The sequence below is a fragment of the Pantherophis guttatus genome, chromosome 3 (genome assembly GCF_059756535.1).
Source record: "Pantherophis guttatus breed Tessera chromosome 3, ASM5975653v1, whole genome shotgun sequence".
Lineage (NCBI taxonomy): Eukaryota > Metazoa > Chordata > Lepidosauria > Squamata > Colubridae > Pantherophis > Pantherophis guttatus.
Genome location: NC_142065.1, coordinates 65,251,098 through 65,276,328, shown reverse-complemented (window position 1 = coordinate 65,276,328; position 25,231 = coordinate 65,251,098). Strand labels below are relative to the sequence as shown.

The 25,231-nt window shown below is 39.3% G+C and overlaps 1 protein-coding gene across 2 annotated transcripts; it reads left to right on the top strand.

Annotated features, from left to right (window-relative positions):
- The first annotated feature begins 566 nt into the window (after nt 1–566).
- On the top strand, nt 567–21,920 carry LOC148114618 (uncharacterized). Of its 2 annotated transcripts, none has more exons than XM_087888793.1 (2): nt 567–763; nt 21,145–21,920. In XM_087888793.1, the coding sequence occupies exons 1-2, from the start codon at nt 700–702 to the stop codon at nt 21,393–21,395; spliced, it is 315 nt and encodes a 104-aa protein (XP_087744919.1). In that variant the 5' UTR covers nt 567–699; the 3' UTR covers nt 21,396–21,920. The 2 variants fall into 2 exon arrangements, 1 of the variants encoding a protein (XP_087744919.1); XR_015732860.1 differs by lacking the exon at nt 567–763 and adding an exon at nt 19,304–19,571.
- Nucleotides 21,921–25,231: the final 3,311 nt, after the last annotated feature.

The following is a 25,231-nucleotide window of genomic DNA, read 5'->3' as shown; positions in this document are numbered from 1 at the left end:
GCCATAGCTCAGTGAAATCACAATTCACAAAAAAAAATTGTGATTTCACTGAGCCATGGCAGCATTTAGAAAATCTTGGTTTACATAGGAAAATACCCGGCTGAGGAAAAATACACATAAAGGGCCTACGATAAGAGAAGAAAACATATATGTATATGTTTATATATATATATGCAAAAGGGAAGTGTATTGTGTCATTTTAATAGTTTTTTTTTAAAAAAATAGCTATTTAAAAAATGAATAAAGTACATATTTCTTAAATCTTTATTGTTTAATGCAAAAACATTAAACCAGGCCTGACCAAATCCCAGATTCACATAAGATATGATTTAGAATGAGATGTATGTCCTCAGTAAGGCATGTCAGGAGGTGGTAAATGCCTTTGAATACGTATCCTGAGATCTAAATGAACTGGCAAGAGAGTTCACAACCTATTAGGTAATTAGGTAATCTTTTTCTAATAAAAGTGCTTACTTGGCATAAAAGGAATAGTTTTCCTTTCTTTTTTCCTAGCGCAGTTAGGAGAGAAGTCAATTAAGAGTTATGTAGAGAAACCTCACAGTTAGTTTTCCCAACCTGAGTAATGAGTAGCTGAATGCATTGAAAGGCACAGAACAAGGAAAACCTGAACCTATGGCATATTTCAGTACTGTTCATAGTAGTCTATTTTTGGCAACACTTGATTTCTGAAAGTGTTATATGTCAACACCGGAAAGGACATATAGCTCCATGGTATATGCTTTACCATTTGGGCCACCTCCAGGTAAGAAAAACTATGATCTGAAGCTCTGAATTTATTAGATTTTTTTTTTTTTTTGTAAAAAACTGCTTTGCCAGGGGAGTGGAAGCTTTCCTGTGTTGATGAGATCCTGATCTATTGCTCCTTACCTTCTTTAATTTCACAAAAGCAATCGGTACCCTTGAATAGTTCTTAATCTTGATATAGGCTGGATGAAGGAAAAGGATGAAATTCAATCTAGGCAAAACTGAGGCACTACTAAATAAAAATAACCCAGAACTCCCCCAGAAAGATAGTTTGATAAGTAGTCTTTCATCCCCAGCTGTTACTAGTTTTGTGTTTATTTATATGTTTATTTATTTATATTGAAAAATGGACCAGATGTGACCCTTCCTGAGTCAATCAGTTTTAGCAACAGCTATCCGTGCCTTGTGTACAGCTTGCAATGAGCTTTACATGGGACCAACTTTGAAATATGTCTAGAATATGCAATTTTGCAAAATATGGCTGCTAGGCTGCTGACCACAGCAAGATACAGAAATCATAGACAGCTCTACTAAATATAGAATATTGCATTCAGTTTTGGTCGCCATGATGTAAAAAAGATGTTGAGACTCTAGAAAGAGTGCAGAGAAGAGCAACAAAGATGATTAGGGGACTGGAGGCTAAAACATATGAACAGTTGCAGGAACGGGGTATGTCTAGTTTAATGAAAAGAAGGACTAGGGGAGACATAATAGCATGCCTCCCCATAGCAGTGTTCCAATATCTCAGGGGCTGCCACAAAGAAGAGGGAGTCAAACCAGGGGCGAAATACAGCAGGTTCTGACAGATTCTGGAGAACTGGTAGCGGAAATTTTGAGTAGTTCAGAGAACCAGCAAATACCACCTCTGGCTGGCCCCAGAGTGGGGTAGAAATGGAGATTTTGCAATATCCTTCCCCCAGGAGTGGGGAGGGAATGGGGATATTGCCGTATCCTTCCCCTGTCATGCCCACCAAGCCATGCCCACAGAACCGAAAGTAAAAAAAATTGGATTTCACCACTGAGTCAAACTATTCTCCAAAGCACCTGAGGGTAGAACAAGAAGCAATGGGTGGAAACTAATCAAGGAGAGAAGCAACTTAGAACTAAGGAGAAATTTCCTGACAGTTAGAACAATTAACCAGTGGAACAACTTGCCTCCAGAAGTTGCGAATGCTCCAACACTGGAAGTTTTTAAGAAGATGTTGGATAACTATTTGTCTGAAGTGGTGTAGGGTTTCCTGCCTAAGCAGGGGGTTGGACTAGAAGACCTCCAAGGCCCCTTCCAACTCTGTTATTCTATTCTAAATATCTACATTGGTTACCAAATGTCTACCCAGAGCAATTTTAAAAACTAGTGCTAACTTTTAAAGCCCTAAACAGCTTAGGGCCTGATGATGTAGGGACTCTTCTCTCACCATAAATATTCACAGTTACTCAGAGGAGGAGATGAGGTCTCATTTGACAGAAGTTCTACTACACCATTGGTGTGACACCCTAAGACAGTGGTTCTCAACCTGTGGGTCGCGACCCCTTTGGGAGTCGAACGACCCTTTCACAGAGGTCGCCTAAGACCATCGGAAAACACATATCTTCAATGGTTTTAGGAATAATTTTATAGTTGGCGGTCACCACAACATGAGGAACTGTACTAAAGGGTTGCGGCATTAGGAAGGTTGAGAACCACTGCCCTAAGAAGTTACATTTAGCTCCCAGTCTTTAGGAAAACGTGACACTCTCTCTTTCATCAAGTTTTTCATTATTAATTAGTTTATTATTTATTTATTTATTTATTTTATCATATTTATATGCCGCCCTTCTCCCATAGAACTCGGGGCAGCTCACAAGATAAAACAACATGACAATAAAATGATATTAAAATAATCCAATTTAAAATCCCCAAGCAATTAAAACTCCCGGCAGATCAGGTAATTTGCTGAAAAAGCCATGTCTTCAGGTCGCCGCGGAAAGTGCGGAGGTCGGGGGCCATCCGGAGCCCAGTGGGTAACTCATTCCAGAGTGTCAGTGTGACCACAGAGAATGCCATCATCCTGGGCGCCACCAACCGACATTGTCTGGCCAATGGCACCCCAAGGAGGGCAATCCTATGTGAGCGCACTGGGTGGTGGGAGGCCGGTAGGAGATGGTCCTGCAAGTACCCCGGGCCCATGCCATGAAGGGCTTTATAGGTAAGCACCAGCACCTTGAAGCAGATCCGAAAGACCACCAGCAACCAGTGCAGCTCGCACAGGAGTGGTGTTACATGGGAGTAACGGGAAGCTCCCATAACAACTCACGCGGCCGCATTCTGGACCAGCTGGAGCCTCTGGGTGCACCCCAAGGGCAGTTTAGTGTCAGGTTTATTCTGGTTTTTATTTTGATTGTATGAAGTTTGTTAGGTTTTACACTTCTAAAAAAATTAGTTGTTACAAGATGCTTTAAACAGAAAGCTGGACATAAAGGAAGGAAAGAAAAACTAGGTTGATCAAAGTTTGGCTCGCTACAAAGCAACTTCCTTGTTTCTCCCATCGAGTTCTTTCTGAACCCCGGGAGACAAGAAAAGTCAAGCCACTGGTCTTCGTAGATCAGCAGGCATTTGACACAGACTCAATCCATGCCCCCAAATAAAGGCAGGTTGATGAAAGAAGCCCAACTTCACCAAATACAGAAGGTTAATGGACATCCATGGTTCTTTGTAGTTATCCCTGGAACTCGTTAAGACCACCCCTGGATATCTTTGTTTTCATGTCTGAAAGAAATGTGATCCCAACATGGAACAGGTTTCTCCATTTTCTTAAGACCATAAAAAGAAAAATAAATTGTCAAGAAACTTAAGATGCAAAGTGTAATAAGCTAACTAAGCGTAAGGTTACCTTGCAGGTTATGTTACTCTGTAACGGGAAGACTAAAAATCAGAAGGCTTATGTTAAACTAAATAAATAAAGGAATCTGGGGAAAGGAGGGAATTAAATGTTATCCCACCCACCATTCAAACCGTCCCCCCTGCCCAGCTTGGCAGTAAGCTGAAAAAACAGTAAATAGAAAGTGAGAGAATTAGATGTGGGCTATGAACACCTTCATTTAATTTCATATATGGCTTTCTGGAGATTGGCCTCTGATAAGGAGAGGAGCCAGCATGGGAGGCTTAATTTCAAAAGCTCTGTGTATTTTCTTTTGGGGGAGAAGAGTTATACAAGGGAAAGAAGCGGAGATAACAACTTACGTGGGATAGCTTGATATAATACTAGAGCAATCATGGATATTTGTGTACAACAGGAATCATGGGAATTTGTGGTGGAAGGCAAATAGGACACAAAGAAATGGAAGATTTATTAAAAGAAATGGAAGGGATTGCACCACATTACGACTGAAAACATACTACTGACAACAAGAATCTGAGTTTGTTCCAAGTCAAGAATGTGACTTTAGTATAATTCAACTATCGTGTTAGGTTTTGTCCACGTCTGAATGTTTTATATTAAATATATCAAGAATGTAGTCCTATTTGTGTGGTATGCTAAAATTATGAGCTATTATTATTTGCCTTTGGATTAAAAAATATATGGGGCAGTAAATGGAAATGAAAAATTAAATGTTTAACTAATAAAGAGGACCTGCAGTGAGAAGCAACTCCTACCTGTAGATTCATGTGAATTTAACAGGCACAAAAGAATATCTCTTTCTAACATTCGTCCTAGCTTTAACCAACTAGTCCATCAGCTCACTGATGCCTTTGCATCCCACTTGCCTTTTTAAAAAAAGTGTATAGTGCTCCTTCATCGTACTCTAGTCACTGATCTTCCAACAGATTGAAATCGTCCTCTGGATCCAGCACCAAAAGAAGAAAAAGAAATGCAATCAAGTCCAATTTTTTTAAAAAACTCAAATAATTCACAAAGTGAATAGACATAAAGTGTCTATTGTGCATAAGGCAGAATAACCAGCAGATCATGTATTCAGTTTATGCAAGAAGATTGCACAAACGGATGATAAATAACAGCATAACACAGTTGCCAAAATGATTCACTGGTCTATCTATAAAAATTATTGTGTACCAGTAATGAAAAATTGGTGGGAACATAGAGTTGAAAAGGCAGCCAAAAATGAGCAGGTTAAAATATTGTGAGATTTCTAAATACAAGCTGATAAAAAGTCTTGATTCACAACATACCAGATTTAACTGTGGATGAAAAGAAGTATGGATAAGTGATTTGGAAATACTAGAGCAGTGATAGCTAATCTTTTTGTCGTGTGCCGAAAGCGTGTGTGAACGTGTGCGACAGCACCCACGCATGCCTGTACCCATAATGCAATGCACACATGACCACCCCCCATGCTCCCCCCACCCCCCGTGCATGCACGCATGACCCCCCCCCCTCTGTGCCCCATTTTAGGCCTAGCAGGCCTCCCTGCAGCCTCCTAGGACCAAAAACGGGCTGTGGGTGCATGCCACACACACACACACACACACACACACACACACGGTGGCTCATTTTGGACCTAGCAGATTTCCCTGCAGGCTCCTGGGACCAAAAATGGGAGCACACAACCCCCATGCATAACCGTGTGACCCCCACCCAACCCCCGGGCAGGCACGTGCATCTCCTGTATGCGCCCCGCCCCCCACGCATGCGTGGTAGAGACCCAACAATCAACTGGCCAGCAGGAGGCGCATGTGCATGTGGGGTGGAGCTGAGCTGGGCGACGGCTCGCATGCCAGCAGAGAGGGTTCTGCATGCCACCTATGGCACTCATGCCAGAGGTTCACCATCACGGTACTAGAGGGTAGAAAAATAGGAAACAAAGAATTGGAGTCTCTGATCTTCAGTTCTGATCTTCTGAAAGAAAGACTTTCAATTAAAGTTGAAAGATTATGACATAAACTGGCCAAGATGGTCCCATTGGTTATTGACATATTGAGCGCCATAGCAAAAAAATAAATAAATGGCACAGTGGATGCCATACCAAAAAAAATATCATAAAATAGGACTTGGAAAATCTTTCATCTGTCAATTGCAAAAAGCCACATTGTTTGATCTGCTTATAAAATATGTTCATACATTATGACACCTAAGGTTTTGGGAAGATGTGTATGAAGGCCAATACCAGATGAAGAAACTAGCAGCTGTGATTTCATATAGTTGTATATATAACAATGATAATAATACCCACCTTGGGTACAACCCCAAAATAATTGAAGCACCACTTAAACATGATCAACATTGACAAAAACTATCTTCAATCAACACAGCTCTATTTGGAAAAGCTTAGACAATATTTTTAATATTATTAAACCACAATATCTGCCTATCCAGATCCCTGGGAAAGGGCTCGATAGGTGGACAAAAAAGCCAAATCCAGTCTAAACATCTGGCTGACTATGCAACCAACAAATAATAATGAAAGAATAATAATAATAACGAAGAAACAGTGCAGTTCTAGGCACAGCTGTGGAATAACTCAAAAAAATACAATATGAATGCAACTTAGAGAAAGGAAGTGGATAAGAATAAAAAGAAACAGAAGTGAAATAACTCATAATAACAGCAGAAATAGTGGAGAAAAAGGCAAAGAAAATCAAGAACTGATCATTATCAGGTGCAGATGAACTACATGGCTTTAGGTTGAAACATATGACTTGTCTACAATCACTCATTGCCAAGAAGTTTAACAGCATACTGCAAGGAGGTGAAACTGAAGGTTGGATGACATCTTATAAAACCTACCTGATAATGAAAGATCCAATAATAGAGGATACCATCACACCCTTTGCTCTTAAAGAGGGCTGTTTGTTTTAATTTTCAGATAATAGCATCAGGAAATGCATGGAGCAGAACTCTGACCATTCCTGGAATCAAGAAATCAGAAATTGTCATCTAATCTTCCCTTTTTAGAGAAGGTTGTTGAGAAGGTGGTCAGAAAGCTATTACAGAGGATCTTGGAAGAAGAAGGTTAATTGGATTCATTTCAGTCAGGTTTCAGGTTGGGATATAGTATGCTCACGTTTGTTAGTTACCTTTGGTCAAGCACTCCTTAGTCTTTCAATACCATTGATCACAGTATCCTGGACCACCTCTGAGGTTTTGGTTAGTGGTACTATATCACAATGCTTATACTTCTTTTTATGTGGTTGGTTTCAGTCAGTGCTGATGAAGGAGGCCCTCATTCTCTTATTTGTAGGTTGGCTCAAGACTTGATGCTTTCACCCCTTTTCTTTGACATCTATATAAACTATTGGGTGAGGCTATCTGTCAGTTTGGAATGACTAATTGTGACTAATAAGTAACTAATTAGTTATTTCAAATGGTGACTAAGACTCTATCACATTACATTTGGAATATTTCATAGCTCTCTCTTTCTGTGAGGTATTTCTCTTGTAACCAGTTCTAGATATCAACGTACAGCTGTCCAAGTATTTCTGTCAGTGTCTTGTATTTGTGTCTGGGGACAAGATGGAACAAAACAAGCCCAGGACTCCTGGTAATAGGGACTTTCCATGTGTAATCTTGAAGGGACTGAACCTCTCCATTCAAGACAGTTGTGCAACCTGGAGGTTGTCTTGAATGAGTTTCTACACAAGGTGCAAGTGGCATCTGTGGCCAAGACAGACTTTGCATATCTCCATCTAAGAGCCGAGGTGGCACAGTGGTTAGAGTGCAGTACTGCAGGCGACTTCAGCTGACTGCTAGCTGCAGTTCGGCAGTTCAAATCTCACCGGCTCAAGGTTGACTCAGCCTTCCATCCTTCCAAGGTCAGTAAAATGAGGACCCAGATTGTTGGGGGCAATATGCTGACTCTGTAAACCGCTTAGAGAGGGCTGTAAAAGCACTATGAAGTGGTATATAAGTCCAAGTGCTATTGCTATCTAGTGTGAGTTTCACCTGTTCCTACACTGTGAGGCCCTTCAGATGATGACTAATACTCTAGTCACCCTTCATTTGGACTATTGCATTACTCTCTACATAGGGAACTTATAATTGGTTCACTTCTCTTGAAAGCAGGTTTCTTCTCATTAACATCCAACTCATTTGGCAGCAAAAGTAAACTTGTAATTGCACATTCCTGGCTGACATGAAAACAGCTAATAGGGAAGGATCTCTCTCTCTTTGAACAACTATTACTAACTCTTTTTATTTATTTTTTTATTTTTAAATGGAAGGGTGGGTAAACAGAAAAAAAGGAGTGGAGAACATGAGAAAGGGAAGGTATTTCTTCAAACATTTACCATATTCATTGTACTAGGTAGTTGCTCTCTTAGTCTCTTTTATTTTTAAAACACCCTAGCAATAGCAGTAGCTCAGTGCCTAGATTATTCAAAATTATTCAAAATGGTCACATGATCAATAATAAAATATTCTATTTTAATTATTAAATTATCTTCATATCAGTTTAAATTTACTCATCAGCAAGAAAAGGCAGATATAAATCAAATCTATAAATAAAACAAGCACTCTATGAGCCCCAAACTTTCCAATGTATTCTGCAAAGAAAAGAAAACTGTGTGCAAATCCAGCCTTCACACATAGCTTTCCTTTTCTGCAAGATTATTTCCTGAACTATTTCCTGATATATGTATTTTTTTTTTTTTGAATGATTTCTTTGAATTAACCTGCAGACTTTCTACCCTGAAAGAATGTTCAAAGAAATCATTCAGGAAATCGTTTGACATTTGGCACAGCACTACTATGCTTACTTAAGTTTAACATGTAATATAAACATTCAAAAATAATAATCAGAAGAATGAATTATTAAATGCACTTTCACAGTCACAATATGTATATATATTGTGTATATTGTATATATTGTGACTGTGGATGGATGGAGAGAGAAAGAGAGAGAGAGACAGACAGACAGACAGACAGACAGGGATAGGGATAGGGATAGGGATAGGGATAGGGATAGGGATAGGGATAGGGATAGGGATAGGGATAGGGATAGGGATAGGGATAGGGATAGGGATAGACAGACAGGGATAGGGACAGTGGTGGGATTCAGCCAGTTCGCACTACTTCGGGAGAACCGGTTGTTAACTTTCTGAGCAGTTTGGCAAACTGGTTGTTGGAAGAAATCATTAGGGCAGAGAACTGGTTGTTAAATTACTTGAATCCCACCACTGGATAGGGATAGGGATAGGGATAGGGATAGGGATAGGGATAGGGATAGGGATAGGGATAGGGATAGGGATAGGGATAGGGATAGGGATAGGGATAGGGATAGGGATAGACAGACAGGGATAGGGACAGTGGTGGGATTCAGCCAGTTCGCACTACTTCGGGAGAACCGGTTGTTAACTTTCTGAGCAGTTTGGCAAACTGGTTGTTGGAAGAAATCATTAGGGCAGAGAACTGGTTGTTAAATTACTTGAATCCCACCACTGGATAGGGATAGGGATAGGGATAGGGATAGGGATAGGGATAGGGATAGGGATAGGGATAGGGATAGGGATAGGGATAGGGATAGGGATATATGGAAGGTTTTTTTTACTAGACTTGGACTGTAAATAATCTGATTTGGTATCACTGATTTGGTATCATTGTGTATATATAAAGAAACATCTTTCAGTTGATGTCATCAACTTTTTTTCTTTCAGTTTTACACCTTGTTGTATTGTTTTTATCTTTTTTATTGCACACATGTATACACACACTGCCAAGAGTTATTTTGAATAATATATTGATTGATGTAGAAAAAATATATTGCCCAAAATACATGTTGCAATATTTTCAGGATCAGACTCAATAAAGATAATAGGAGTTAGAGCTTTAAATATATTTCTTTTTAATTATGATAGGCATTCTATATTCACCGAATATTCAAGGTAGAAGCAGTTAGAATGGTGAGGGTGGCTCCTTATATATACAAGGGGTGGAGCTAGGAATGGGAGTGGTAAGTTATGAATACATTAAAGTCCAAAGAATAAGTTAACCTCTGATGTTCCATATATACATTATTTACACATTGGAGAATAAGGCATTTACATCTGACAAATCCCCCTCTAAATGCCGGTTCGTTACACAACACCAATTACATTCTGATTCAGGACAATATAATACATATAATTTAGAAGTTAAATATTTGTGTTGTTTAGAAGGTAAGGGTTTTGTTAATATGTCAGCTAATTGTTCAGAAGTATCGCAATGTATTGCTTTAATGAATCCGTCTTGAGACAGTTGTCTCACATGCTTAAACTTTATATCAATATGCCTGGACCTTTGTCCAATTGCATCGGATCTGGATATTTCAATGGCCGCTTTATTGTCTTCATGCATAATAAATGGTAAAGTGGGTTTCTTCCAAACATCAGTGATCAGATCATTGAACCATACAAGGTTATTTGCAGCCTTGGACAAACAAACATATTCCGCTTCTGTAGTAGAAGTGGCTACTAGTTCTTGTTTACCAGTATACCAGTAAACTGGACAATCATTCAATAGAAAAACATAACCAGAAGTACTCTTTCTGCATGATGTATCACCAGCCCAATCTGCATCAGCATAACAAGTAATTTTTGGTTCTCTGTCATTATTGGGTTCCAACATTAAACAAAAATCTAATGTACCCTTCAGATATCTTAGAATTCTCTTGACAGCTTCCCAATGATACAAGGTTGGTTTACTAACATATCTTGACAGTAGATTGAGAGGTAATGCAATATCTGGCCTAGTCCAATTAGATATATAAAGGAGTGAACCTATAACTGATCTGTAAAATGTGTTGTCTTTAAACTCAGGGGAAGATTCATCAGTGTTTCTAAGAAAATCAGTTTGCATAGGGGTGTCACAGGTTTTGGCATTATTTAAGTTACATTTGTTTAGGAGTTCGATGATTTTATCTTTCTGTGTAAGTTTGAATCCCCTTTTAGTTTTGTTAATTTGCACACCAAGGTATTTATTCACTTTACCCAGAGATTTCAGTGAGAAGTGTTCATTTAACTTATTTACAAAGATTTCCCTGCTCTCTTTATGCTTTCCAATGTATAAAATATCGTCCACGTAAATTAATACAAATTCAATATGATCATTACTCTTTTTTACAAAGAAACAGTTATCAGCAGTGGTGGCGTTGAAATCCATGGTCTTAAGTACTTTTACCAAGCAATCGTACCATCTTTTGCCGGATTGCTTTAATCCGTACAGACTCTTATTTAATAACCAAATTTCGTTCTTATTAGTGTATTGACTGTGTGGTGCTCTTACATATATTTCCTTATCTAATTTTGCATGTAAGTATGCGGTCTGTATGTCATATTGGAATACGTCCAGATTGAGTGCAGATGCTACTACAAGGGCTGTTTTGACACTCTCTGTTCTCACTGTGGGTGAATATGTATCAGTATAGTCTTCTGGGTATTTTTGTGCATAGCCTTGTGCAACTAGTCTAGCCTTGTATAAGGTATTGCCTCCTTCTAAGTTCTTAATTTTATAAATCCACCTGGTACCTATAATTGTTTTATCCTTAGGTGCGATCGCAGGTGTGAATACATTTAATCCTTGTAAACTTTCCATCTCTTTTTCCATAGCTAGTTCCCATTTTTCTCTTTCTTCATGTGGAAGTTTCAATACTTCTTCATATGTATTAGGTGTTATTTGTTCTCCATTCATATGCATTATGTAATCTTTGTATTTATTTGGTATTTGGTTTCTATTGTTTCTAATAGTTCTTTCAGGCTTGCTATGGTTATCATGCAAATATCTAGCTTCCTTTTTTGTTAATGTGTCTGTCTTTATTTTATGCTGACTATTAGTCCAAGTTTTGGTTTTGTTCTTACTTTTGTTAATATTTTGATTTTCTGTTGTTCCTTCCTCGCAAGATATCGTATCTTTACATTTATTAGGAAATATTTCATTAAGGTGCAATTTTGACCAATTGGCCTGTTCATGGAACACAGCTGTTCTGGATACTATAAATTTGTTATTACTATCAATAAATCTGTACCCTTTGGTTCCAGTTTCGTATCCCATGAATCTTAATCTCCTGGATACGTTTTCTCCCTTTCTCCTCAATTGTTTAGGTATGTGTACGTCTGCAGTGACTCCAAATATGTGCATGTGTGATAATTTGGGTTTTCTATTGTACATCACCTCATATGGTGTCTTATTCACAATACTGGACCAGGTTCTATTTTGAGTGTAATTTGAATAATGTAATGCCTCTGACCAAAATTGTTTGCCTAAACCAGCATCCTCTAATGTGCACCTAATCATGGTTTGTAGTGTGGAATTTTTCCTCTCTGCAACTCCATTTTGAAATGCAGAAAAAGGATTGGACGTGAAATGTAACATCCCTCTATCCTTTAACCATTGGGAGAGTTCTTTAGACATGAACTCACATCCCCTATCTGTCATAATTTGCTTTATTCTGATATTATGTTGTGTTTCTATACGTTTGTAGAATTCCTTAAATTTCTGAAATGTTTCATCCTTGTGCTTTAATGTGTAAACAAAACCATATCGGCTGTAGTCATCCACTATTGTTAGGAAGTAGCGTTTTCTATAGGTAATTGAGGGACTTAATGGACCAACTAAGTCCATATGTACCAAATCAAAAATATTGTTAGTTGATCTGTTAGATTTTTTTGGTCTGGGACTGGTTTTTAGTTTGGTGGATTTACATACTGAGCATTCCAAATAATTTTCACAATTTTTTATTTTGACACCTTCTGCGTGTTCAGTCATTTTTTGTACTACAGGAAAGCTTGCATGTCCTAACTTCCTGTGTAAGATGTGAGCACACTCATCATGAATTGGTTTACCTATTTTTGGTTTCTTTTCCTTGTATGTATTTTTGTGATCATGAGTTATTTTACACTCATCATTGTCACTGTTACTGACATTTTCATCATCTGCTTCAATACAATCTTCCATATTTGAATCAATGTTATGTAAACATCTTTCTTTAGTTATCAGATAGGGTAGACCTCCTTTTATCATTACAGTACCTACATTTGTTTTGTTCTTTTCTATAGTTGCTTTCCCCTTTGAGAAAACTATATTGATATCAGATTCTCTGCTTAATTTTATGGCACTTAGTATGTTGTGAGGTATTTCTGGGATTAATAATACCCCCTCTATTTTCCCTAGACCAGGCAAGGTCACATTTCCTTTGCCTAGTACTTGAACCTTTTCTTGATTAGCTACCTTTATCACAAACTTATCTTCTATAAATGAAGATAATATACTTTTGTTGTTGGTGGTGTGATTTGTTGCACCAGAATCAATAAGCCAATTGTTATTCTCATCCTGCTGTGTTCTGGTGCTGTCTTGTTTATTTAGCCCATTCAGTGACCCAGATTTCCTCTCTTTTGAATTTTCTCTACCCCCTCTACCTTCTTTGTAATTTGGTGGACTTCTATATTCGTGTCTATCTGTGGAAGATTGTCTGTAATTATATTTGCTCCTATATTCTGGCCTATGTCTCTCTCTTGAGACTTTGGGGCAGTCTCTTCTACTATGTTCCCTGGATCCACAATTGTAGCATCTAAAGGCCTCATTATGTTTATCTTGAAAGACTACTTTCCTAAAAGGTTTGTGGTCTGTTTGGTTACTGGATCGATTTTTTCTTGAATTGTCTTCTGCTATCAATTTGTTAGATAGACTTTCTATGGATAAATATCCCAAATTAATGGTATCTAAGTGTGACATAAAGCTATCCCATGATGGATCAAGTGAATTGATAATAACACTTTTCATTGTTTGATCTGAAATCACTTCCCCCCTCAATTGTAGCTCAGCTCTTATTTTGTTTAGATTTATCAAATGCTCACTTATAGAAACCCCTGGTTTTACTCTAGAGGAAAAGAAATCCTTAGACATTCTTGTGGTTGTAGCTACGCTATCGCTGTGAAATAGATTAAACATGCATTGAATTATTTCTGATACAGTTAGGTTTGGTTTGATGCTATGATACATTGCAGGAGACACGCTAGATATTATTATGAAAAATGCTCTATGATGTAAACAATCTATTTTTAAAGTCCAAGGTCTTCTTGGAGGGCTAGTTATAAAGAATAGTAAATTTTCTTTCATGAAAATAACCTGAAGCTGTTGATACCACTCTTGTAAATTAATGCCATCAATTCTAAGTTTTGGGAAGTCACTGGGTAAGTTACCTACGTTATTCTGTCCATTACTTACAACCTGGGGCAGTCCGTGATCTCTCAAGTGCAGGAAATTACAGAACGGCATTGGGATGCTTGCAATGAGTCTGCGCGGTTCTCTGGCCAGTTCAAGTCCTTCTGGGTCGTCTACGTAGTTTCGCACATGCGCGTTGCTCATTTCTTCTTTGGTGGCATCGTGGAAGGTTCTCTCCCTTTCAGCTCTCTCGATCCGCTCCTCCTCAGATGAGTCGGTCTCTGGCTCGGTTTTTGGGGTTCTGGTGGTGGCTACGGTTCTTTTCATCTTTTTGTGTGCGTTGGTATTCGATCTTGTCTGTGGTGTAGGGCGAAATCGGCATGGCTCTCTGGGCTCGGGCGTTGTCGCTTTCGAAATCAGGATGGGAGCGTGCAGGTCTTGAGTCGCCGGTTTGATTTCTTGCTTCTTCGTAGATGTCTTGGTAATTTTCAGTCTTGGCCCAAAAGCAGCAAAAAGCGTTTTCATTGCTGATTTTACTTGAGATTTTGTTAAATCGTCTTCACTTTCTGATTTTGAATCATCTGAAGAGTTTGAGACTTCTTTCTCACTTTCTTCGTCTGATAGTGTTTTTCGCGCCAGAAATTTTGAACTGAGCGTTTTGATTGGCTCTGCTCCATTCTCTTTTGAAGTTCGTTGAAACCAAGATGGCTGCCATTCAAAATTTCGCGCGGGATCACATCTTTTCTTTTTAACAACTATTTTCTCAGTAGTCATCTCACTTACGGTTTTTTGATCTTTGGGTTTTTCTTTAATGACGTTTTTCTCTCTCGCTGCTCCGCTGTTCTTCAGCATCTCCTGGAGGTCCGCGATGAGACTTTCATCATTCTTTTGGCTTTTTAGTATCTTTAATATCTCTGATCTGAGTTCGTTATTTTCTATTTCGATTTCTTTCTGGTCATTATTTTCACTCATTAGTTCTTCTTCTCCAGTGGTGTATTCTTCGGATTCTCTCGAAATCGCATCGGTGGATTCGTTGATCATCTCTTGATCAGTTTCTATTTCTTTGCTGTAGGCCCTGGTGTTGGGCCTATCTTTCTTGGACATTTTTAATTACTTATTGAGTCAATTAACCATCCTCTGCTACCAGCTTGTTGCAATATTTTCAGGATCAGACTCAATAAAGATAATAGGAGTTAGAGCTTTAAATATATTTCTTTTTAATTATGATAGGCATTCTATATTCACCGAATATTCAAGGTAGAAGCAGTTAGAATGGTGAGGGTGGCTCCTTATATATACAAGGGGTGGAGCTAGGAATGGGAGTGGTAAGTTATGAATACATTAAAGTCCAAAGAATAAGTTAACCTCTGATGTTCCATATATACATTATTTACACATTGGAGAATAAGGCATTTACATCTGACAATACATACCCATCCATCTTAAACAGGTATCTTTTGGTGACAAAGACCATCAAATGCAAGAAAGGATAGCCAAGGGACTACATTACAATTCCATAAAAGCAAACATGAATATATAGATAGTCCTTGACCTGCAACCCTTTGTTTAGGTACTGTACATTCGAGATTACAGAGGCACTGAAAAAAGTGACTTATGGCCGATTCTAGCACTTACGACTATAGTAGCATCTTGCGATCAAAATTCACGCAATTGGCAACTGGTTTTTATTTATGATGGTTGCGGCATCCCAGATCAGGTGATTGCTATTTGCAACCTTCTCAACTGGCTTCCAACCAGCAAAGTCAATGGGGGAAGCTGGATTAATTTAAATGCACGACTCACTTAACGGCAATGATTTGCTTAAAGACCATGGCAAAAAAAGGTTATAAAATCGAATACGGCTGACTTAACAACCACCTCACTTAGCAACAGAAATTCCGGTCCCTATTATGGATATAAGTCAAGGACTACCTGTGCTTCCTATTATGCCGAATAACTCTTTGAGTTATTTGTAAAAATAATAAAGGGGATAAATAATAAAGGGGGGGATAAAAAGAAAATAAATAATAAATATGGACTGAGGATGGCCTCATATTTTTACACTTTAACCATCCCTAAGTATAGAAGAGTCTTCTCCCTTGCTCGTTTCAATGTCTTGCCCTCAGCATTGCTGAACGGACGATTTAAGAAGCTCCCGATAAGTGAGCGGCTATGCCCCTGTGATAGAGCTGAGGTTGAAACTGTGGACCATGTTCTTTTATACTGCCCTATGTATAACGCAGGCAGGATTAAATTACTGTCTCTCCTAGAAACAGATCTCTCTGGATCCAATGCTAGTAATTTGACCTTATATTGTTTAGGAGATGGCTCCTCACAGATTACTTTCCAGGTTTCTAAATTTTTTTTAAGAGCTGTAACTATTAGAGGAGAACGCTGTAATTCCTCTCAGCCAAGGCTTCTGGTAGCCAACTGTTTATGATGTTACTTTCCCCACATTCTTTTGCAATTATATTTGTATTTTGGTCTGTGACCGCAAATAAAAGTTATTATTATTAAATAATAAATATGTCTCCTGATCTAGCAGCTTATATTCCTTCCCCAAAACCTGTAGAAGTATAAAGCATTATGTGAATGTATGAATCATGCCAAACTATTCCATGATGGTACCCAGAACTGAGTTCCTGTCAACAGAAAGGTTTTTGCCACGTAATTAAATCATGCTTACATATTGGAGGCTTGATTTAACATTTCATCATTTTCAGTTTCCTGGAACTCTTTTGCTTCATCGGAGCTAATGGCTCTAAAAATCAGAAGGGAAACCGAGAAGGGGATTTCTTATTCTTATCTTTCCAAGGTTTGTAAGGGTATATATATATATACACAACATCCAGAACAACAGGGGTCATCTGGATTTAGTTTACTGTTCAAAGCTAGTCAAAATCTGAAAAAGCTAAGCAATGACTAGAGCAGAGCTCAGCACATAATGAGAGATGTGTCTAATAAACATGGTAAAGCAATATCTTACTGAGAAATGGGCAGGGTAACTAAGAATTACAATTCCATGAAAAAATGATTTTCCTCCCTTTGGATCTCCTGAGGTTTTGCATTCTTTTGCTACTGAGCTTTTTAGGGATTGTACTGATACATATTTAAAAATTCTGAGGAAACAAATAAACACCGAAGCGTGGTGCCTGTTACATTTACTTCATATAATATTCTTAACAATTCAGGGACAAAGATGAGGAAACTTTCAGAGAAACCCCAAAGGGGCAAATAGGTGGGGTTTTTTTCTTCATAGATTGGTAACCTCATCGGCCTATTTACAGTAGCATCAGGGAAAATCCATGTCTGTTTGCAGACCTCCAGTCTGGAAAATCCCACTTGGAGATTCAGTGGTTTGTGGTGGGTGCTGAGAATGTGTTGAAGCTACTGTTTGTGCACTGCTCGTGAAATAGTTTCCTACTTGAGATACCAAAGGTGCTCTTAATTTTAGTGTTAAATAAGGCTGTGCATTGATTCAAAAGGAAGTGTTTTGGAATTGGTATGAGTGGAGCACCCTCCTGTTACTTATTTATACTGAAAGAGAGATGTGGCTGCTTTAATAAAGAGCAGAGATATGTCACTGTAGGTATTAAATTCAGGAGCTGCAAATACAGCTCCCCCATGCCTGTCAGCCACTAATCAGGTATTTTTAGTTTCAGATTATAAGGAACCTAATTAATCTATAATCAAGATATAATTTTAAAAATCCATTTATGGTTGATGTCTTAATAAATTAATATCAGTTTATCTTCAATGTATTATTAAACTTGGTCTGATTATTATATTTTATATTTTATTATATTATATTTTATGAAGTTTTCTCTCTGGTAACGCTATACTTCAAACTAGGGCATACAAAACTTTTGCCAGACCTATACTTGAATACTGCTCACCTGCCTGGAATCCTCACTGTATTCCAGACATCAATACATTAGAGAGGATCCAGAGATATTTTACTAGAAGAGTACTCAAATCCTCTGCTCAAAATAAAATTTCCTATACCACCAGGCTTGAAATTTTAGGCCTCAATAGCCTCGAACTACGCCGTCTATGTTCCAATCTAAACTTAGTTCATAAGATTATTTACCAAAATACCATTATAGGTTATCGGTAAGCTATAAATGAGTACTTTAATTTCAACCTCAATAACACAAGGGCTATCAATAGATTCAAACTCAATGTAATTCACTCTAATCTTGATTGTAGGAAATATGACTTCTGCAATAAATGTCTGGAACACTCTACCTGATCCTGCTGTTGGTCTTGCTAATCCCCATACTTTTACCTTAAACTGTCTACCGTGGACCTTTCACGTTTCTTAAGAAGTCCCTAAGGGGGCATGCATAAGCACACCAGCGTGCCTACCATCCCTGTCCTACTGTTCCCAATTATATGTACTCATTTTATGTGTTTATGGCTGTTTTGTTTATTTATTTCCTTTTATATGTCTTTGTCCATGTCTTTGTCTATACTGTTACTTGTTTCCTTGTACTTGTTGGCAAACAAATAAACAAATAAATAAATAAATAAATTATCAAAATCTAGCTGCCATCTGATCTAGTGACTGGCTGTTGGTTGAAATTATTTGTTCCCAAATTCCTTTAAAATTTATATGAGAAGCAAGATTTTACAAAGCTGACTTTGTATAAAAAAGAACACCACTTAGGGGGGGTCCAAAAGCCCTACTAAGCAGGTATATACAAAAGTATGAAGGCTATTGCTTAACGCATTGTAATCCGCCCTGAGTCTCCGGAGAAGGGCGGCATAAAAATCGAACCAATAAATAAATAAATGGCTATTTCCATGCCTATCTTCAACATATACAAATCTTAGAAACGTATCAAATTGTTCTCCCCAGTGGAAAAATTGAAAAAGAAATAAAAAAATTTGCACTCCTGCTCTGCAACGCACGGAATTATTGCAGAGCCCACTGTACTCTGATACTCCCACAATACCTTAATCAGCTAATTGTTTTTACGAACCAACATGAAGGAGGGAGAAAGTCTATAATTCTGCTGTTTGACCTGTTAAATCATAAGGTTCCTCAATGAATCTGCATGAGACGAGGAATAACAAGAAGGCAAAGGGAGGTGGGGGGATAGAAAGGAAGCTAAGTAGCAGTAGCAAAAGAGACTACAGTTTATCATCCAACACTCTCTGTCATCTGTAGAGAACAAACAAAAGCCTAATTAGAAGCAGAAGAGAAACAATCTGGCTCCTGAACTTGAGAGCAGGCACAAGCAAACACTGAAAGTTTTCAACCCTTCAAAACCATTCAGTGGGAATTTAAGTAATAAGTTGTTAGGTTTGTTCTGCATAACTGTGAAAGAATTTCTGGAGTTTGTCCTGTAGCTCTGAGAACAAAACAAAAAAAAAATTCTGAGTACTTAATAAACTATTGCACAGTCCTTTTCTGTGCCAGATTTTCACTGCAGCAAATGTCTTTCTACATTGTTGAACCTCTTTAATATGAAGTGGGAATGGGCTGCTTCTTTCCCTCATTCAGTGATGCCAGTAAATCAAGCTTTCTTTAAGGCTTCATCCTTCACTGAAAGTCTGAGAAACTTCACAGCAAATAACAGATACTTCCCAGCTGCGTGAAAAGACGAGGCTGGATTACAAAAAGCTCTATCAGTAATAGGATGAAGATATTGATGTTTCTGTAATTCCTTCTTCTCTTCTGGCAATCCTATCATATGTCAACTGAAACAGTTGGCTGACACCTTAGTTTTGGGGGTGCGTAAGTATTATGGAACTAAATTTTTCTTGCATGCTATCTGCAACAAGCAGATCTTCTCTGAGAACAAAACAGAATATAATCACTGATTCTGGTTGCAGCAGTAATGAAATAGTTATCAGAATAATAAAATTTTAAGAGTGCTGGCTTGCATTGCCCACCTGATTACAGTGCCATTTTAACCAGAAGTCCCCTACTTATTAAACCTGACATAGGAGAGGTCCCAGAAGCTGTAAATCAGCAGTATCCACCCTTGGCAACTTTAAAATGGCTGGTTGGGGAATTCTGGGAGTTGAAGTCCAGAAGTCTTAAGGTTGCCATGGTTAAATACTCCTGCTGTAAATCGTCAACAAGAGATAGAGAAATTCCACATTCTTTAAAAGAAGCTGTAATTATTAAGTTAAAAGATGCGTTTTGTATAAGTGTTCTCCAAATGCAACCTAACTGATGTCTATAATTATTCTTCACTTAGCAGAATGTATATTTAAAATTGGGTGTTCAATTCTATACATTATCATTTCAAAATATACTGCAATGGAATATAAAGCCCTTCCAATTTTCTTGATGTGTTAAAAGAAAAACACAAAACACAGAAGTGTTCCAAAAATCCAAGATGGCAGTGATTGTTAATAGCTTCCCACTTCTTATAAGCAAAATAGATTGTGGCATATATTATCACTTTGTGTGTATTTTATTTTTTATTTTTACTGAAGTGAATATTTTGCAGTACTGAACAGCTATGTTGAGGTTTCCATCATTACAAGGAATCTAAATCATAAAGTATAGTTTCAATATGCTTTTTAAACTGATTAAAATCCATAGACTTCAAGCAGAATGACCATATAATGGAGATAGTTGCACACCCTTCCCATTTAGAGTGTCTCTACCCTGAGTCAAAGAAATTGCCCTCTTGAGAGAGGAGATGATGATATATCCTCCACATTAGTCATGGTCATTTGTGGTTATCTTGTAATGTAGTCTACAATACACTGGGGACATAGCAAATGTGTACAGAAGGGAATCACAGTTCGCATAGAAGTGACTGCTCCATCATTAACCATGATGAAATTCCTGGGTTCATACACTAACATTTCATTCTGAATTTTATAAACTGAGAGGCTTCCCAATACCATCTTGCATTACCAATTCATTGCAAAATATATTTGCATCATAATAGCAGTTGTCTTCAAGAGAGTAAGTCCAGGTCAATGAGCATTTTTCTTCAAAAGCTGCATTTATTTCTTAAAAAGATTAAAAAACTAAGATTCAGTAGAACTTCATAATTACTTCACCATTAGAACCGCTTGTGAGATACCTAATATTAGCATTTGAGGAAGGGAGGGAGGGAGGAAAGGAGAGAGGGAAATCTGTGTCTGCAAAAGTACAAGATTCTCATTGCTGTTAAAAATAGTATTTATTTTTGTAGCTAAAAGCAGTAATCCAATATTACTAAGAATGGTAACATTCCTATTGTTAATAAGGGCCCATTTAAATTGAAGGTAAAAGACAATCCATATCTATTAATTCCTTTGAGTATTTGTACAATATAAAAATTCAGTGTTTGTGTTGTAGTCCACCAGCAGCCTGTGGAGCTGGCAGCGGAGTCGGACAGTGATGAGGCTGAGGAAGAACATGGGCCAGTCCTGGAGGCTGGGGAAGGCCTGGATGAGGGCTCTGCGTCGGAGACAGAGATGGGGCCAGGGCCATTGGGGAATGATGTGCGGACTCCAGAGCCTCCAGAGGCTGACAGTAGAGAGGCAGAGGAACAGGAGGAGCCTGTTCCTAGTGCACGTATGAGAAGAGCTGCCAGAAGGCAGGAGTGAATAAAGCAGAGAGGACGACTCGGGAGTAGGGCCAAGAGATGATTGGCCCCTCCAATAAGGCTTAAAAGACCAGCAACGGCTCTTGGCCTCTTTGTCGGAAAACAACGTTGAGGGAATTGCTTCCTGTTTCACTGTATTCATTTCTTGCCGGTGTCTTCTGCTTCTGAACTTTTGCCAAGAAAAGCCTTTAGCAGTTTGCCTAATTATACCAAAGTTGGTGATAAAGTGAGGAATGATGTTTTGAAGAATTTGCTTTAATTTAGTTTGGACTACACTGAGAATGAGTTAATTCTCAGCTGTTCTAATAAAGTTTGTTTTCAAACTCTTTGCATTTAATACTAACTACTTGGGCCTGGGTCACAACAGTTTGAAAGCAGGAATATATCAATGAAAATCTCCAAAAATCTGAGGTATAATTTAACAGTCAGAAGAAACCATTTTAAATATGGATTTAATTGACAGCTCTTTCTGGTGGGGCTTTGATGCATTTAATAAATGTATTACAAAAAGTGTTAGTGAATGAAGCTTTAGTATGACGAAAATAAGAAGATTCTAGAACATAAAGATGTCTCCACGTTTAATTTGTAATTAAACAAATTTTAATTTTAATTTTATTTTGTAAACTGCCTTGAGTCGCCATGGGCAAATAGGCATCAATATAAATTCAATAAATAAATAAATAAATTTCCTGATTCAAAATATCTAGTTCCAGTTATTTGCAGTTCAGAATAAAATACTTTTCTTGGAACTAGAATCTAGCAAGTTGAGCGCTTTACAAAATGTTGACCACAATTTTCAATAAAAAGCTTAAATTTCAATTTAGAAATGTATTTCACTCTAGAAAGTTGTAATTATCTCTTAGGAAATATAAATTTATATTTTCTACATTTTTAGGAAGTATAAAAAATGAGATTTTTTTTATTATGAAACATAATGTATTTTATAACTGGCTGATAGCTCAGTAGAAAATCTTAGCAATATTGGTTTCATTTCTCTTAATTGAAATAATTTTAACTTAAATGAAATAAAAATATTTCCCTAGTCAAAATTCATTCTGCCAAACAACATCCCCTCCCCAATCCAAAATCCTTAAAATTACATTAACAGCTTGTGTTCATATTATTTAATTTCAAATTTTTCTATACTGCCCAAATCCTATGGGCTTCAGGTAATTGGATAACAACTAGATAAAGTGTACAATACAAAAACCAAAGGAAAAAGTTAAACAAATGACAACATTCCAAGAAATAAAGGAGGGCCAAGAGCATCCTTGAAGATGGTTTTGATTTGCTCGTGGAATTTATTTTATTTATTTTTCAAATTTATTTGCCAGCCATCTCATGGCTCAGGTGATTCTATATAGGCATATATGGATATGCCATCCATATTTCTGGGGGCAGGATATTCCTAAGAACAGGGGTCATCACTGAGAGGGCTTGTTGCCTGGTCCATGCCTCATGGACCTTCCAAAAAAGGGAGACTCTGTAAATGTCTATACCAGATAGACAGATTCTTGTTCTCAGATATTTTCCAGTCTTAATGATATAGGGCTTTAACAATCTATATATATAAAAGTGAAAAACACATCACGAAATCTCAGAACCGTAAAGCCTACAAACTTGAAATTTGGCACGTATGTTCCTCTTGGATTCTAGGTGCTCGCTAAGAAAGGGTTTTTCGAAATGATCATCAGAGCATTAGTATTTCTTATATTATTATTAACACGCTCTGATGCTAAGGAGTTAGATGTTCTACTCCGCCTCTCCACCTGAAAAAAACTCTGTTCCAACTGCCACTTGGGTGTGGCCAGCACGTGACTCATCTGGCCTGGGGGTTGGGAGTTTGAAGAGGATCAATGGGGCCAGCCAGAGGGACAGAAGGGGAGAGGAGAGGATCAATGGGGAAAGCCTGACGGAAAGAAGGGGAAAGGAGAGGATAAATGAGGCCAGCCTGAGGGAGAGAAGGGGATAAGATAGGAGAGGCCTCTGTGGGGCAAGCCTGAGGGAGGGGAGAGGAGAGGAGAGGAGAGGAGAGGAGAGGAGAGGAGGGAGGGAGGGAGGGAGGGAGGGAGAGGAGAGGAGAGGAGAGGAGAGGAGAGGAGAGGAGAGGAGAGGAGAGGAGAGGAGAGGAGAGGAGAGGTTTCTGTGTGGCAAGCCTGAGGAGAGAAGGGGAGAGGAGAGGCCAATTGTAGTGTTCAAGCTGTAAGTGTTGATTTATCAAAGCCGCTGACATAATTTCATAGTGGAGCAGCGGTATTCAGCTAGTTCTGTAATAACCAGCATTTACTGGGGCTAGGGCTAGGCATGCCTCGAAGCGTGGTCTGAGGGGTTTTTTTAATCAAGGCTTTTAATCAAATTTTAAGGGGACCCGGGAGGTGGTTGGTGACCAAAGTGGATGGGGGGGAAAATCCACTAAGGTCGGAGCCGAGCCCGGCACAGGGTAGTGGTTTGGAGGGCACAGGATGAGGGACTGGGGAGAGGATGGAGGGCTATCCTAATGAGGGATGTACCATCAGCACGGTTGATGGGAGGGGCAGATATGGCATGAGCAGGGGGCCACATCATGTGTTGAGGGTGCGCACTCGCTGCTTGAGAGCAATTGCGCGCCCCGGTCCCCAAGGCTCCTCTCGGATGCTAGGTGGCACAGATACTCAGGATCTGGGCCTTTGGCTGATGCTATGCAATGCCAGGTCCATGGTAAATAAGCCCCCCCTCATCCACGATCTTATACGTGAGGGGGAGCGGATCTGGCGGGTATTACCGAGACCTGGTTGGGCCCAGAGGGAGGGGTCCCCCTGCTTGAGATGTGCCCACCAGGCTTCAGAGCATTCCATCAGCCGAGGGCCCAGGGGAGGGGCGGGGTGGTGGTGGTTATTATTAAAGAAGGTCTCAGTCCGAGGGAGACCACTGTGCCTCAGACTGCCAGATGTGAATCCCACTTTGTGAGCTGGGGTCATGGGGTTCAGATGGGCTTGTTGCTTACATACCTGGTTCCCTGCCACGTGGCAACAGCCCTGCCCAAACTACTTGATGTGATAGCCACAGTGGCAGTTGATACACCCAGGCTTATGGTCATGGGTGATTTCAACTTGCCGTCCATTGGTGAAACGTCTGAGTTGGTTCAGGAGTTCATGGCTTCCATGACAGCCATGGACCTGACCCAGTTAGTTCATGGCCCCACCCACAGGGGGGGGTCACACTCTGGACCTGATATTTGTCTCTGGCCAGTGGTTGAGTGGTCTTGTTATAGGGGATATAGACATGGAACCCTTGTCATGGTCAGATCACTTGCTCCTTCGCCTGGACCTTCAAACCGCCGCACCCCGCCACAGGGAGGCGGAGCCAATAAGATGGGTCCTCCCCAGGCGCCTGATGGATCCTGATATGTTCCAGATGGAGCTTGGCCACTTCCTGAGGATCTGGCGCATGACTCGGCCAAGGACCTGGTGGCCGCCTGGGATCGGGCGGCTGGTGGGGCATTGGATCAAGTTGTGCCTTTGCGGCCTCTGACCCGGTGCCAATCCCTCGTGGCTCCTTGGTTCACCAAGGAACTGAGGGAGATGAAGCGCTGGAAAAGACGTCTGGAGAGCAGTTGGAGGGCCAGTCTCGCTGAATCTGATTGAACACTGGTAAGGTCACACATTAAGACCTACCTAGTGGCGATAAAAGCGGCAAAGTTTAATTACTTTTCTGCTCTTATTGCATCATCAGAGAATCGTCTGGCCGCCCTGTTCAGGGTGACCCGCTCCCTCCTCCACCCGGGAGTGCGGGAGGACCCCCTGGAGGGCAGGCAGAGGATTTCGGACAATACCTGTATGACAAAATCGCTCAGATCCA